Source organism: Gasterosteus aculeatus, chromosome 4, assembly GCF_964276395.1.
Source record: "Gasterosteus aculeatus chromosome 4, fGasAcu3.hap1.1, whole genome shotgun sequence".
Classification (NCBI taxonomy): Eukaryota; Metazoa; Chordata; class Actinopteri; order Perciformes; family Gasterosteidae; genus Gasterosteus; species Gasterosteus aculeatus.
In genome coordinates, this window is record NC_135691.1 from 31,913,624 (window position 1) to 31,928,009 (window position 14,386).

Here is a 14,386-nt window from a genome sequence, read left to right on the forward strand (position 1 = left end):
CCAATTGTACCACAGCGACACATTAAGCCACTTCGCACCGGTTTTCGTCTTCCGCCCTCTTCCCAGTTTCCCCGACTACGGCGTGCCGACATGTTCCATCCACAGCAGTTTATGGACCTCAGTAATGGACCGCCGGCGTAGATAACGGGCTGCGAGCAGAGTTTTTTTTTTTTTTTTAGAGGGTGACATGCTGTGTGGCTATGTACCCCCCCATTGCGTGAGCGCGGGTTACCTCTCTCACACACGATCAACCAAGCGCGTTCCATGTCTACCTCGCGGCCTGTAGCGACTCTGTCACGCCGGCAGTGCATCCATTTGCTCCGTAGTGTCAGTTTTTATTTATTTTGCCCCGGACAGTTTCATTCGCTGTGCGATTTAAGCTTTGATTAATCGTCGCCGCCCAACAGAAACAACTTGCCCAGATATTGATTCTGGGTTGAAATCCGAGTCGTCGGATGTGCGTTTCGCTCCGGGGCTTCGGATGTATCATTTATAGGAACTCTTGTGTGTCCACGTTGGAGGGAGGAAAAAAAAAAAAAAAAGAACCCAATTCCATCTAAGCCGGCATTAGGGGCAGTGTTGAGAGATGTTGGTCTTTTGTAGGACGGGGCCGCTTCGTAACCCTAAATGGAGTTTTCATGCAAGACTGCTCTTCAAGCTGCTCAGCGTTTTCTCCTTAAATCCACGTGTGCCCACGAAAAGGACACGCCGTCTTCTTCATGCAACATTCATGACTCTGAATTAAGTGTTCAGGGCCATTGATTTTCTTTCTCCTCCTTTTTTTTTTTTAAATGGGCAAGACTCGGCATATGAATTAAGGCAGAGCGATTATCTGATTGCGCTCCCGTTTTTCCTCTTTCTCATCGTTCTCCTCACTCTGCACCTCCAATCTAGGGCTTAGGATCACTCATTGCTGAGAGGAGGTTTGATCTCTTTGCCACAACACACACACACACACACACACACACACACACACACTACACACCTCCACATCCTTCCCTCAGCCTCCTCCAAGGCTCACTTTGATGAATGGCTCATTCTGCTGCCTGAGCAAAGGGCTGCAGGAAGGAGTCTGTCACGCTGTTTGGGTTGTTGCAGTTTTGTTTAGTACTTTCCTGCCTCTCGTGTCCCTGGTTTGGCTTCACCCCCCCCCTCCCTCCCAACAGGGGGTTCTTCCTCCCTCCCTTGTGATTGTCTCCCTGCTCCCCAATTGGCGGCTCCTGTGTCCAGTCGTGTATTGAACAGCGATGCCCGGTTCTCTCTGCAGCTCGTCGTGTCGGCCGAGTGCGGCGCATTCATACCAGCACGCGTTAATTCATTAACGGGATGAGCACCAAATCCCCTTTAATGCTCAAATTCCCTCCGCCAGGCGCGAGAAGACCCACATAAATATTATACTACTTAAAAACTATTGATCCACCCCCCCTCCCCCGTCCGCTTTGCTTTGCTTTGATTTTACACACACGGAGATTAGAGGGAGCCAACTCTAAGTGGCGGAGTAGAGTAGCAATAAAGAAGCTAATGAGAATGAATGAAGAAGCGCCAAAACGTCTCCACCTGCCAGTCCGTCCTCCCGGCGTTCACACACGCGCACACACACAGACACACACACACACACACACACGGCAGCATCCCGGAGAACCCCGCCTCTGCCTCTCCTCTCGCTTTTACGAGCAGGACTGGTAATTTGAACTTAAATCTCCGCGGCGATAACTGTGATCTCAGCAATTGGAATGTGCGGCGAAACTCTGATTTTAAACGAGTTACTGTGATCGATGGTGGAATGCGTCGGCTGACGGCGATTAATCCCCACTGCGCCTCGCATTATGTGGACTGCCCCCCCCCCCCCCCCGTCCGTCCGTCCTCCGGTGAGGGGATGCGTAGCGCTGAACTGAGCTTCTGACCCACAGTAAATGTCAGACTGCCCGGACGCGACGGTGGACACACCCTGGTCCCCTTAATCCCCCCCCACCCCCTCTCTCCAGGTATTTAAAATGAGTTTGCCAATTTCTGAAATTCTTCTGGTGCAGTTTTTGGCTCTGAAACCACGTGTCACCTACCGCACTCATTCTTTTTATTATTCTCTTTTTCTTCTTTTTTTTCAAACGGCTAAGTGAATTAAATGTGCCGCGGTCTTAAAACGTGCCCCCGGGCCAGGTTTCCCTTCAGTTGTACCAAATGGCTTTATCTTTTTGTAGTCGAGACTGACTGCACATGTGTATAGTGCCTGCATGCACGTGGCTGAGTGTGTGTGTGTGTGTGTGTGTGTGTGTGTGTTGCCTTCTCTCTCTATTCCGTCCACCGCGTCGACACAATCCCGGCGTTTATGAGATTACCCCGAGCCCATTTGTGTTCCGACGGGAGCCATTTTGGCTCTGAGGAAGCCTCCGCTGGGAGCCATCTGGGCTCTCCTCAAAGCAGCTTCCACTCGGCCTCCCTGTCCTCCCCCCGTTGTGACCCGCGCTACTTCACTTTAAAAGGGATGGCGAGCTTTCCTGTGTGAGTAAAGAAGAGATGGGAAGGATGTTTGTTCTTCATGGGTTGCAAAATCTTGTATCCTTAAATTCAACCTTAACACATGCAAAGCTCAAGAAGGGCAGAATAATTAATGAAAGTGTTGATTTAAATATATATTTTACAGAGAAAAAAATCCCCTAAACTAGATTGGAAATAATTAAATTGGGGCAAGTTGACATTATTGGCAAAGATTTCTCACTAGATAAACAAGCTGCTGTCAGTCAAATTTTCCAGTTAAGTGCAACATATTGTACCAAAAGACTTTGTCTAAAGCTCCTCCAAGTTTAACTCCATAATCTGCCTGTGGAAGATATTCTTTTCATAGAATTAAAGTGTTCTCCTCAAATTCCCATTCGGCCTTTCTATTAGCGCGTTTCTTCTTTCCCCCCCAACGCCTGCTGGGACGCCAGCTTCGCTTCATTTAATGATGCTTTCAAGATATTGGTCACCCAAGCTTTTCCATTTACATATATTTGTGACTTCAGTCTGGTTACGACGCTGTCCTATGAAGACAAATAGGACCACGGACTAATTGGTTACGCTGAAAGGTCTGCTTGTAGTTTGGCTTTTCTTGCTACAAATTGGTCTGTTCGTGTAATGCAACACACAGATATGCACAGATGTGTGTGTGTGTCTGCTGCTTGTTAACTTTACCCCACACATACTTTCCCCATGTCTTCTAGCACATTAATTACTGTTGGCAGTGCAGCAAATTGTGTTTCTCATTTTGAAGTGGCCTGTGATGGAATATGATAGAAACATATTTGTTTCCAATCATTTAACCCCAACCGTTCCCTCCCGTCAGCATGTCTTCACCCGTCTCTCTCTCTCTGTCTGCACGTCACATGTTTACACCTGACCCCATAAAAAGCATGATCGACGGGCCTCGGCCCGCGTGTGATTTCTCCACAAGGTCGCCACGTTTGTCACATTTATCTAGTTGTTACAGGAGACTTCTATTTTCCTCAAGCAAACCTATGGGTTCACAGGAGCGGGGCGAGAGAGAGAGAGAGAGCGGGGATATCTCATTGACCTCTTGATAGCTTTCTCATCTCGGTGGGATCATGTGGTGAGCTTCTACACAAGGATTGTAAATCATCAGCCATATGGAGGCTAACAGACAAATGGGACTTTGCCGTGCGTGATTTTCACCCCCTATGAACTGCGACTAAGCTACTTGGTGCTTACGAGGCCTCACCTGCCCAGCGGAGTGCTGACCGGGGGGGTGGTGGTCCAGTGGCCCAGTGGACTTCCACCCAGCCGACAAAGGCGTTTGCATCTCCCCAGTTTTAGGGTCTTCGAGGATCCAGCGTTGTCATTGTTGCGTAACATTTCACAACACCTTGTGTTAATCCGGCAGAGGCGCTGCTCTCGTCCCCGTTTTTGACATTCGGGAGCTCTGAGGACCAGTGGCGCTGTAATGGCCTCGTTACGTAACCTGCCTGCGCACTTAGAGACACGAGGAGAGATAAAACGGGGGTGATAGCGGAGTAAGAGCGCAGATGAAACGGAGGCAGATGCGGTGTGAGCGGACTTGGATCAGGACCTGTGAGGGTAGACCAATGGCCTGGAACCACCAACGCTGACGAGTTCATTCACTGCGATTGATGTAATTATATAAGCACATGATGTATACTTTTGGACACAAAAAAAAGGAGACATTAGTTTCCTTTCTCCGAGGCTCTGTCGCCGTCGTAGCGACCTTCAACCCCTCGCCGCCATTTCCCACTCCGCCCGGCGGCTTAATGGGTCGAGCCAGTGGAAATGCGCGTGTGTCGCCGCTCTGTGCCGAGGTTGTCAAGTTTTGAGCTTAATAAGAGAGCCGATTATGCGTGCGTTAATGAAAGCGTTTTCACTTTAGTTGGGAACAAGGCAGAGCAGTTTACAAACTTAATTCCCCTCAGATTTCCCTCGTGGCTGAAGGGCTAAGCAGCCCGAGTCTTAATCGCTTGACTTCCCCCTATCTCCCCGGCGCACCTGGCCTCTCACTTTCCCGCTGACGGGAGGCTTTAGAGCAGGATAACCAAAAAAAAAAAGGAAAAATCGATTGATTTCCCTTTTCTCCCCGATCGTCCATCACTTATGAAACAAAATGTAATGAATAGATAATTGGCCTGAATAGGCAGAATTTGGTCTAAGTCCGTGGTGGTAAATGTCGGCCGTTCCGCTGCCCTCGTTTGTCAACCGGCGGCAGCGGCGGCTTCGGCCGTCGCTAATTGCGAATGATTTGCATCGCGCGGAAGAAAAGTCTTTAATTAATGTAGAAATGCACACGCCACACTAATGTGAAAGCCACCGGTTCCCCGGGATTTGCTTCAGTGTTTTTACACCGACGCAGTTTTTAATGACGGAGGGTGGTGGGGGTCGAGGGGCGGCGCCTCGATCGGGACCCCGAAGATCATGAGACTTCACACTGTTTGTGCCCAACAAATGTGAGCGGAACGCAGCTGTGTGTGTGTGTGTGTGTGTGTGTGTGTGTGTGTCGGTCGCATCAATACAACGCACAGGGCCCTGATGGGTTTATTTAAAAACAGTGGTGTCCCCCCCCCTGCCGTCGCTGCATTGCTGTAATTGAATCTGAACACTAACTTGGCCTCCTTCCCTCCCTTCCTTCCTTCCTTCCTCCCCCCGCTGTATTCGCCCAGGTGGAGGTCGAGGTGGAGAGCATGGACAAAGCGGGGAACTTCATCGGCTGGCTGCACATCGAGGGCGTGAACCTGTCGGTCGCGCTGGTGGAGAGCGCCCTGTCCAAGGTCCACTTCACGGCCGAGCGCAGCGCCTACTACAAGACCCTGGTGTCGGCCGAGGACGCGTGCCGGCTGAGGAAAGAGAAGGTAGGGCTCGACTTTGAGCGGCCTCGCTGGACAGCAAAATGGCTCTCGGTAGCTCGATTGCTCCTGGCGGTAACGCTTGAATTCGTATAGAACGCTGCTTCTCGGGGCAGAAGTGTTTTTTTAAATGGGTAGGTTTTGTTTTGTTTATTCACTTCACCCCGTGAGGGGTTTACTCTCGTCCGTCATCGCGGTGGAAGCATGGAAGACAAACTGTAATTGAAACACAAACGGCCACTTTGTGGGTGGCTTAGTCCATTTAGTAGGTGGGAGAACTGTTGTCATGCAGCACACGCCGCAATGCTGTGATGTTTGTCTGGCCTTTTTTTATATTAAAACCATCTGAACCTGCATCCACGAGGTACCAGATAAGGACGGACTCCCGCATCCCGGTACGGGGGGGGGGGGGGGACGTGAGTGGAGGTAACGATGGACGGGAACTCTGGGGAGAAGACCTAGTGTGAACAAAACAAACGCATCCTTCCGCGGCCCCCCGGCAACGAGACGCTTCCCTTTTTGGCAACGAGCAACTCTTGGGAGCTCCCACACGCTGCCCTTGTCAAAGGCAAAGCCCATCCCCCTTAATCGCCTGCCAGCCAATTAAGACAGGTGGTGCTGCCACCTTTGCCTTCCATTAAAACAAAACCAAGCGCTTTTCTTTTTTGTGTGCGTGCGCGCGCGTGTGTGTATCAATATGGAGGTGAAATATCTCTCAATGCGCCCGGTTCAACCCAGAGAAATGAAGAGCCAGTGCATTAATATCATGCAGGCAATACCTTCAAAGCTACCGGAGGAGAGATATAGCCCCAGATTGTCCTGTTATCATTGCAGCTTCCTTCCCTCAATGGGAGTCCTCTGATGGATGGCGGCGCCTCTCACACTGATCCTGATCTCGCCCTGAATTTTCATTACGGCTCCACGAGTCACCCCTGCCAGATGCATGAAGTGGCCGGCCAGCTGTCATCCCTGTCCTCTTTCTCTCTATCTCTGTAACGTATTTATTTTTGCCCTCTCTTCCTTCCGCTCTCTCCCACTCGCTTCTACCTATTTGGGTCCTTAAGGAGACACAAATGCCTCTCCGCCGCATATAAACGTGATGCATTGCCGGAGCCTAGATGGGGCTGTGTTCTTTTTTTCCCCCCTCGCTCTAATCTGTCACGTCCGTGGTAAGTGTGTTGCCTCTCGTGTTGTCTCTATGCTAGAATCCCTAACTTTGATATAGGGCCTAAAGAAAAATAGATTTTTTGCATGCCGTGGGGGGACAACTGACGTGACATTGAGAGCATTAAACGTTACATTTTTCACAAGGGACCGACAAAACAATGTTTTTTTTTGGGGCCGTGTTGGGTAAATGCATCAATCTGGTGCCTTTTTCTTTGAGTAACTCCTTGTAAACACATTGGTTGGGTCGCTCCCTCAACGCTGGAAGGACGAGACTTGGTCCGTGTTGCCACCGTACCAATGACGGATAGTGATGCCGGCAGCGATAAGCCCCGCCCTCTCTCAGTGGCCAACGGTCCCCGGGAGGCCCGGCCGAGGGGTGGTGCCATAGTTGGGTGAAGGTGGTAGAGGTCACCCTGGGCCTTGCCGACGTATTCACCGCTCATCGCGTGCGCGTGGATGCATCCTGCAGAGGCAGAGGAGGCGGGACTTTGTGTTCTAATTAACCCGCAGAGACCATCCCCGAGAAAGAAGAAAAAAGAAAATGTTTTTCCCTTTTGAAGTCGTCTGTTGGTCTTTGTCTTGTGAGTAGGATGCTGAGGCTAGGTAGGGCAGATGCCCCCCCCCCTCTCCTCCCAGCCCGTTCTTCCTCTGTTCTCATTGCCCTCTCTTCACTGGCCCTGCGGCAGTGGATATGTAAGACATCAGTGGCACTGCTGCGTCAGGCGTCCCCGCAACAAGACAAGGTTGTCGTAATGAAGTGGACTCGCAGCGTGTGTGTGTGTGTGTGTGTGTGCGTGTGTGCGCTCATTAAAGAAAACTTTGCGTTGGTGGTCCAGCAGGGACCCGGGACAACAACAGGGATCGAGGCTTTTCTGCACCAGCATCCTGAAGCAAAACTGCTTAGGTCAAGTGAGTTTTTTTGTTTGTTTTTTTGTTTGTTTAATGTTGCTACAATGAGACCAATGGGACCAAGTGATTGTGTTTCTAAATGAAGCATTCCGACGGGTTGGAAGAGGCGCCCTGCTTTTCGGGAGTTCAGCAGATTTGGATCTCGCGCATCAGCATCTCTCGGATGCAATATTTCGCAGCGGCCCTCGCGGCTCGCTCAAAGGCTCCGGCCCTCGGCCCCCGGGCTCGCCGCTATTTCTCCTCCCCCTTCCCGTCACGTTTATTTACGGCGCAGCCATTGTTTACCTTAAATCTGGGGGAAAGTGTTGCCACGCCTTCAGGGCGCTCTCGTTCAGCGCGGGTCACCTACGAGACCCGAGAGACACCTTCGTTCACATTCTGCCAACGATGACTCTGTTGTTGCCAAGCGATGCTCGGGCCCTCTTCTTAAATCTCATGCAATGTTTCTGCAGCGCAATCTTGTTTGTGTATCTACACATTATACATACATCTGTATATATGTGTGTGTGTGTGTGTATATGAATGCTCGTACGGGTAGAATTCTTGCATATCAGGCAACTCTGTAATGCGAGGCGGCTCGTTTCGGCGGTTCATACGATGTTCCAAGTGTGGACAGCCTTAATAGCTGCGAAAACATGCTTGCGAATGCGGCGGTTCCAATTATGAACAGGGGAGCCAACAACGGGACCTCGGTAGCAACCACACGGCGCTTCGCGTGGAGCGAGGGCTCTTTTCTTCTGTAATTACCGAAACTTGAAGGAGATTTAAGGCACTCTGCGTGAGGGAGAGAGACACTTCCTTTCAGCGCGGCCCCGCCCCTCTTTCCGTGGGCCCCGCTCGGCCCGCTTCACAGACGGCCGTCTCCTTTTAACCTCGCCGCTCGTTAAATTAATCATCTTTGAATGGCTTCTTATTAACCGGATTAATGTCTTTCCCCGACGCCCCGAGTCGTGCCCTTGTTCCCCTCGGCTGCCTCTGTGTTTTTTCTTTTTTTTCTTTCCGTACCGACGACGGTTCCCTTCTTTGGGCCGGGCTCTGGTCCGAGTGAGACTGGTGGCCCTTTTTGAGAGGAATAAAAAAAACAAAAAAAGGCCAAATCCCTCAGAAGCAAACAACCCCGGGAGGATCCGGTGCTGCTGCTCCGTATGTATTCGACCCGTCCATCAAAGACACTCGTCAAAGAACTTATCGCCGTATCGTTTTGACATTGAGCCCGGTGACGCGTCCTTGGCGGAGCGTGATTGAAGCCCATAATCCCGTTTTAGCTTTCTTTTCTTTTTTTCTCGGTGGAATCCAGTCACAAGTTCAGCCGCCTCGACTGTCACTTCGCCCGAGGGCCGGATCACAAGCACGTGGCTCGGGCGCCTCAGCGCTTTGATTCGCCGTGATTAGCCGACTAGCATCGTAAGCATAGTCTGATTATTGGTACGTTGCAAAGTTGTTAAATTTGCTTTAATCGCCTGCGGCGCGGAGCGGCTCGCCGTGTAACCAAGGAGTGTGCAGAAAATGGCTCCCCACTCCCCCCCGACCCCCGTCCTCCCGTCTGAACGGTGTCTTCTCGCCAGTCAGCACATCCCACACCTGGACACAACGGGAACACGCTGTGGAAACGGATCGAGACAATTGGGCTTTTAGCAAAGCATTTGATTGGTGCAGTGAGAGCGTTTCCTGTTACACTGGTAAATAGTCCACCTAGAGTTCCGTACAAGCAGCCTTCCTTGTTTTGCTATTAATACCCCGCTCAGTGCTTTCGGAAGCCCCCCGAGCCGTTGAAATGCTTTCTGGGGTTGCAATCTTTTTTTTTTTCTTTCTCTTTTCCCTCTCGGTGTTTCTCGCCCTCCCAGGTGGCAGCCGCAAGGGAAAAAAAACGAAAACACTGGGGATTATTATTAAAGTGTCTCATCTATGGAGGCTTCAAATGAAATAAAGTCAATTTGACTCCGTTCCTGTCTCTGCCCACTGTTTCTCCATTCTTTATCTATTTTAGACGAATCCCGTCACTGCTTCTGCAAATAATCTCCTCTGAACTTCAGGCATTCCGCCGTCGTTCCCGGCTGCGCTCACTCCGCAGAGAGAATTTATTCAGTTTTTTTTCTTGGCAAACATGAGATCATTACCGTTATTGCTTTTTCTCCTGCAAAGTGCATCAGGCCTCGAGAAGAATTCCTGCCTTAATGGCGTTAGCGGCTCAAACGGAAAGGTTGCACCTGTATCGCCGTCCCCGTCTTCCAGCCTTCCATCTTTTGCTTACTGCGGTCACGTTGGCCCTGCGATTTAACCAACGGGGGGGGCGGGCGCTCGGGGGCCACGTCATCCACGGCAGAAAGCGGTCTTTGCTTAACGGGCCAGGGAGAGAGAGGGAAGCGGTGACGACGGAAGAAGCCTCCTCATGCCGGGAGGAAAATGAAATGTCCCAGCTTCAGTTTGAAAGGATTGAGCATAGATGTGGTCACTTAATATTAATAGCATGAGGCCCACAGGTAGATGAAAGCGGCCTCCTTTCTAGAGTACGTAATGCTGGAGCTTTTACTTTGATAACGCGTGCCTTAAAAACTGGCTCTTCTTTGGCCTCTTTGCGCGCGAGACACGGAGCCCCCGCCGGTTGGATCTGGATAATGAGGAACGCTCCACTTCATAAAATGTCTTGCGTCTCTGCAGCTTTTGGTTGTTTTTCTTCAGGGCCACAGGCGTGCTCAGCTTGTTTTTGCGTGCCCTCCGTTGTGTTTGTGGCAGGGCTTTCAGGAACACTCCGTTACCAGGCTGAGTAAACGTCGAGTGTAATGACAGTCGGGCAAACTTTCTTCTCAATTTGAGGATTGCGTTTCCTTTCTTTGTTCCACCCGGTGCCTCAAACTCATCGCGTGCCTCCTGCAGACTGATGTCACGAGGCCAGCGTTGCGTGCCTGCAAGTCACTGGGCAGGGTAACAAACGCTCTGCATGTATAAGTAAAGAAAATGTAACGGCTGTAGCTTTGTCCCAGTCTTTACGAGTATTGTTCCTCTAATGGCAGGGTTTAGTTATACACTGCATTAAAGTGTCAGCCGTGTGCACAGGCCCCTTTTTAAACTACCAGCCAGCTAATGGGAGAATAAAATAGTCTCAGTAGCGGCATCTTGCTCCGCCACCATCGCAGGAGGGGAGTGCCGGGGGGGTAATTTTACTGCCCTCCCTCAGATGAATGCCGAAAACTGTGCCAAAAGTTGCAGTGCATCACCTACGCATCGCTGGCTTTTTGGATTTAACCCGAGTCTCTGCTCCCCCGAGGTACGGGGCCGGTACAGCCGGGTGACTCACGGGGGGGGTGGTTCCTCATCCTGCTGTGGTTCAGTCCTTTTTCGTATTGACTATTGCCGGGGGGACATTGCCACCTGCAGTGGTGGGGGGGCACAATGGGATGGGTGACCCGTGCAAACCAACTTGGCTGCAGATGGCGGCGGGGGGGGGGGCGGCCCGCACGTGCAGATGCACAGGCGTACACATTCTCTCCTGTGACGACCCCCGACACCCCCCCCCTGCCTACTGCGGACGGCCTGCTGGACCCCCAGTGCCCTGAGGCAGGGAGACGGAAAGACAGGAAGAGATCAGTGGGCCCAGTCATGTGTGCTATTTACACCCCAACCCCCTACCCCTCTCTGCCCACCCCCCCAATTCATCCTCTTCCCTCGGTTCCAAGTTGCAAATTCAGCAGTCTGTCAGCTCCACTCGCAGTCTCGTGGACACGCATGCAAACATCCGGCCCCCGCGTCTCCATCCGCCCTCGCGCTCCCTCAACAGGCGAGCGTTGGTGCACACGGCCGTCACCTGCAGACTGACGCATGCACCCTGAACAACTGCGTGAGAAGCCCCCCCTCGCCCCCCCTGCCACTTCTCCCCCCCTGAATTATACATTCACACGAGTTGCAGTGTTGCCTGCAAACCGCAACCCGGCCGCAAGGACATCGGGACGATCCCCGAGCAGCGTGCACACCCTCGGATGAAATAATCTACTTGATGAAGCACATACGCAGGAAGTGGCCCTTTTTGGTGTGTGTGTGTGTGTGTGTGTGTGTGCGCGCATGTTATGGATATGATCCTGCGCACGTGTTGATATGCGCTCGTCTGTGTGTCCTTGGCTTTGTGCTTTCCCTTCTCCAGTCATGCACGGGATTCTTTGCGGGCTCTTAGCAGAGGTCCTCGGGGGCAGGTTTGCGGCTGCCTTCGGTTCATCAGTGCAGAAAAACTCAGACCCCTCCTCCTAACCCCCCCCTCCACCGCATCTGACCCCAAAAACCCCACCCATTCACTCGGGCCGTGAGAGGAGGTGAAGCGCTGGCACGGAGCATAATGTGATAAGACGCGGCGCGTCACATTTTGGCCCGATTAACACATGCTCAGCTCCGCCACCTGCACTAGAAAACACAAGCCCCCAGGTGCCCCAACCCCCCTCCACGTCCCCCTGCCTCTTATGTCTTGGGGCTGGTGTTTTTTTTCCTTTCCCCTCTCTCTCTCTCTGTCCTCTGCCCCAATTTCATCTCCATCGTTTCGAAGTGCGAGCGCCGATTATTTGCTCTTTCTCCTCTTCCTTCTTTCTTTTAGTTTTTTTGGTTGTTGTGCTGTTGTCGCCCCCCCCCCTTCCCTCCTGGGACACTATAAGGAGGCACTTTTCCACTCTGTTTGCTGAGGATCGGTTGTGGCTCACTGCTCCCTGCGTCCGGTGGAGTGCGTGCGTGGCGTTCAGGCAGTGAGCCCCGAATCGTAACACCAGCCCCCGCGGTCACTTGACAAGTGACGAGGTTCCCATCGGTCCCGACCTCAAATTCTCATCAGCCGGTAAACAAGTTTTTCACTTGAATGAAAAGGGCTATTTTGCTGATTATACATTCCTTGCATCTCCTTTAAGCGATGGTTACGGTTACTGGGGATGCGACGGATAGAGCCGCTGACATTCCTGTACCCTTGCAGCAGCTTGGCACCGACGAACCTCCAACGCCGTTCATGTGAACATCCATTACGGCTACAAGCAGTGATGACATCTACCCCCCAAACACCCCCCCATCTCATCTATTTCCAGATGCTGTTAGAACCCCCAGCTTCAGGAGTCCTCTGGTTGATTCGGGGCTCAACGCATAGAGAGCCATCGTCGTTTAACCGCACTTTGACGTGTTTTAGGGCCCCTGCTCGGGGCCACACTTTACTACGCTTAATATGCCCCTCCCTAGACTCCCCCCCTCCCCCCTCCCTTCTTCCTACTCCCCCTCTGCCGTGTAATGAAATGCTAAATATTTCCTCCTCGGGGGCACCATTTGCTCTCTCTGCCAGTTGTGACCTTCAAACTATGCTCCTGCTTCAAAGACGTTAAGGACCGACCTCACTGGCATCGCCCCCTCCGTCCCCCCCGTCACCCCTGTCCCGCTGTCACCCACTTGTTCTGTGACCAGGTCCGTCTACTCTGAGCCCGAGTGGGGAGAAAGGAGCTTAGAGCCGGTGTGGATGCGAACGCCTCATCGGTTCCCTTTATTACCTGCTCACAGACGGAGCCCCCCGCTCACCGGCAGAGCCGTCTCGGTCGAGCAGCCAGCGCCGCTCCTCCTGTTTTTTTTCTTCTCTCTGTTCGCCTCATGACAGCCTCTCTGCTGACTCTCGTTCCTCTTCTTCCCGCCCGCGCTCCAGTATCTACTGGAGTGTCATTCCAGACTCTCTCTACTCTGATTGTCCCTAATTCAACCGCTCCTTTAGTTGTCTCACCCCTCCCTTCCTTTTTACACTTCAAGCAGCTGAATTAGGCATCCTATTAACTATTGTCCCCTTACCTCTCCTGCTCTCCGGGGCCTTTATCTCCAGAAGGAAAATGCTATGCGCATTGGCAAGTGTTGCCCGGTGCCCTCTGGGTAATGATGGCCCGCCCTCTTTTGTTCCCCCCGCATCCTCTGTTCCGGCGGTCCCGCTGCCCAGCAGGTGGGCGATGCGAGCCACACCGACCGCAGAGGGCCGGACCCGTCGGCCCCGGTTTTAGCGTTTTAGTGGCGTTACTGGCCTCTCGTGACTCTAGTTAAGTCACAAAACGGGGAGCGCTCTGCAGATCGCGGGCAGCTTTGCGGGAAAAGGCGTTCAACGTTAACGCTGGAAGAAGAAACCGGGGCCCTTAATAGAAAACGGATGGGTCCCTTCTTTTCCACGGGCTGTCAACCTTGGAAGAATAGACGGATGAACAAAAGGGAGCGGGGAGAACTGTGGGCTCGGGAGGGTTGTTAGGATTATTTCAAGATTATTCCATCCATTGTTTGAAATAACAAAATAATTGGATTTTTTTTCATTTTGAAACCCTCAGCATGTCATTTCAAGGTAATACATTTCATTTTTAATGATTCAGCTGATACCACCACTAAATTTTGAGGGGATATTCTTAGCGAGGGCTTGTGCGTTGCTTTTTATTCGTGCCTTCTCCAGCCGGTGGGGGGGTTGGCCTTTGTCTGACCATTAGAGGTGTGGCGGGCCTAATCAGTCCGACCAACCGGGTGGAAGGTTTCATTAACGGGGCGGACAGGCAACCTGAAATAGCTCAGCGGATGCCCTCCTCCGTCGCCTCCTTGTCTCCGGCACATCTTTCTCCAGAGATGCCGGGTGGAGATAATTCCTTGATGAATTCTGGAATGTTCCGCCGGTAATTTAGGTCAGTCCACCGCCGCCGTGTTTCCGCCTCATAGTGGTTTCTGCGGGCCAACTATACATCTAGAGAATGGGACCACTCTGCTGGTTCAGTGTTTTTGTGCAATTTGCAGAGTCTGTCTCTCTCTTTCATATAAATAAATATATATATATATTCATACGCCTCAGGGAGAGACGGTTACATAAACCGGCTCTCGTCATCGCTGCACTTCCGATTCCCGCTGCTGTGCCTCTCTCTTTAAAGCTTTCTTTCCCACTTCCCCTTTCTAGCTTATTTCCGCAGCTTCATCTACGTGTCAGTGGGTCTCCCGCCGACGCG

The 14,386-nt window shown here is 51.9% G+C and overlaps 1 protein-coding gene across 1 annotated transcript in view; it reads left to right on the forward strand.

Moving 5' to 3' along the window:
- snd1 (staphylococcal nuclease and tudor domain containing 1) overlaps window positions 1-14,386 on the forward strand; it is a 113,349-nt gene that overhangs the window by 67,037 nt on the left and 31,926 nt on the right. The window contains exon 17 of the mRNA XM_040172875.2: window positions 5,163-5,351. Coding sequence (XP_040028809.1) covers window positions 5,163-5,351 — 189 coding nt within the window. The remainder of the gene's footprint in view (window positions 1-5,162; window positions 5,352-14,386) is intronic.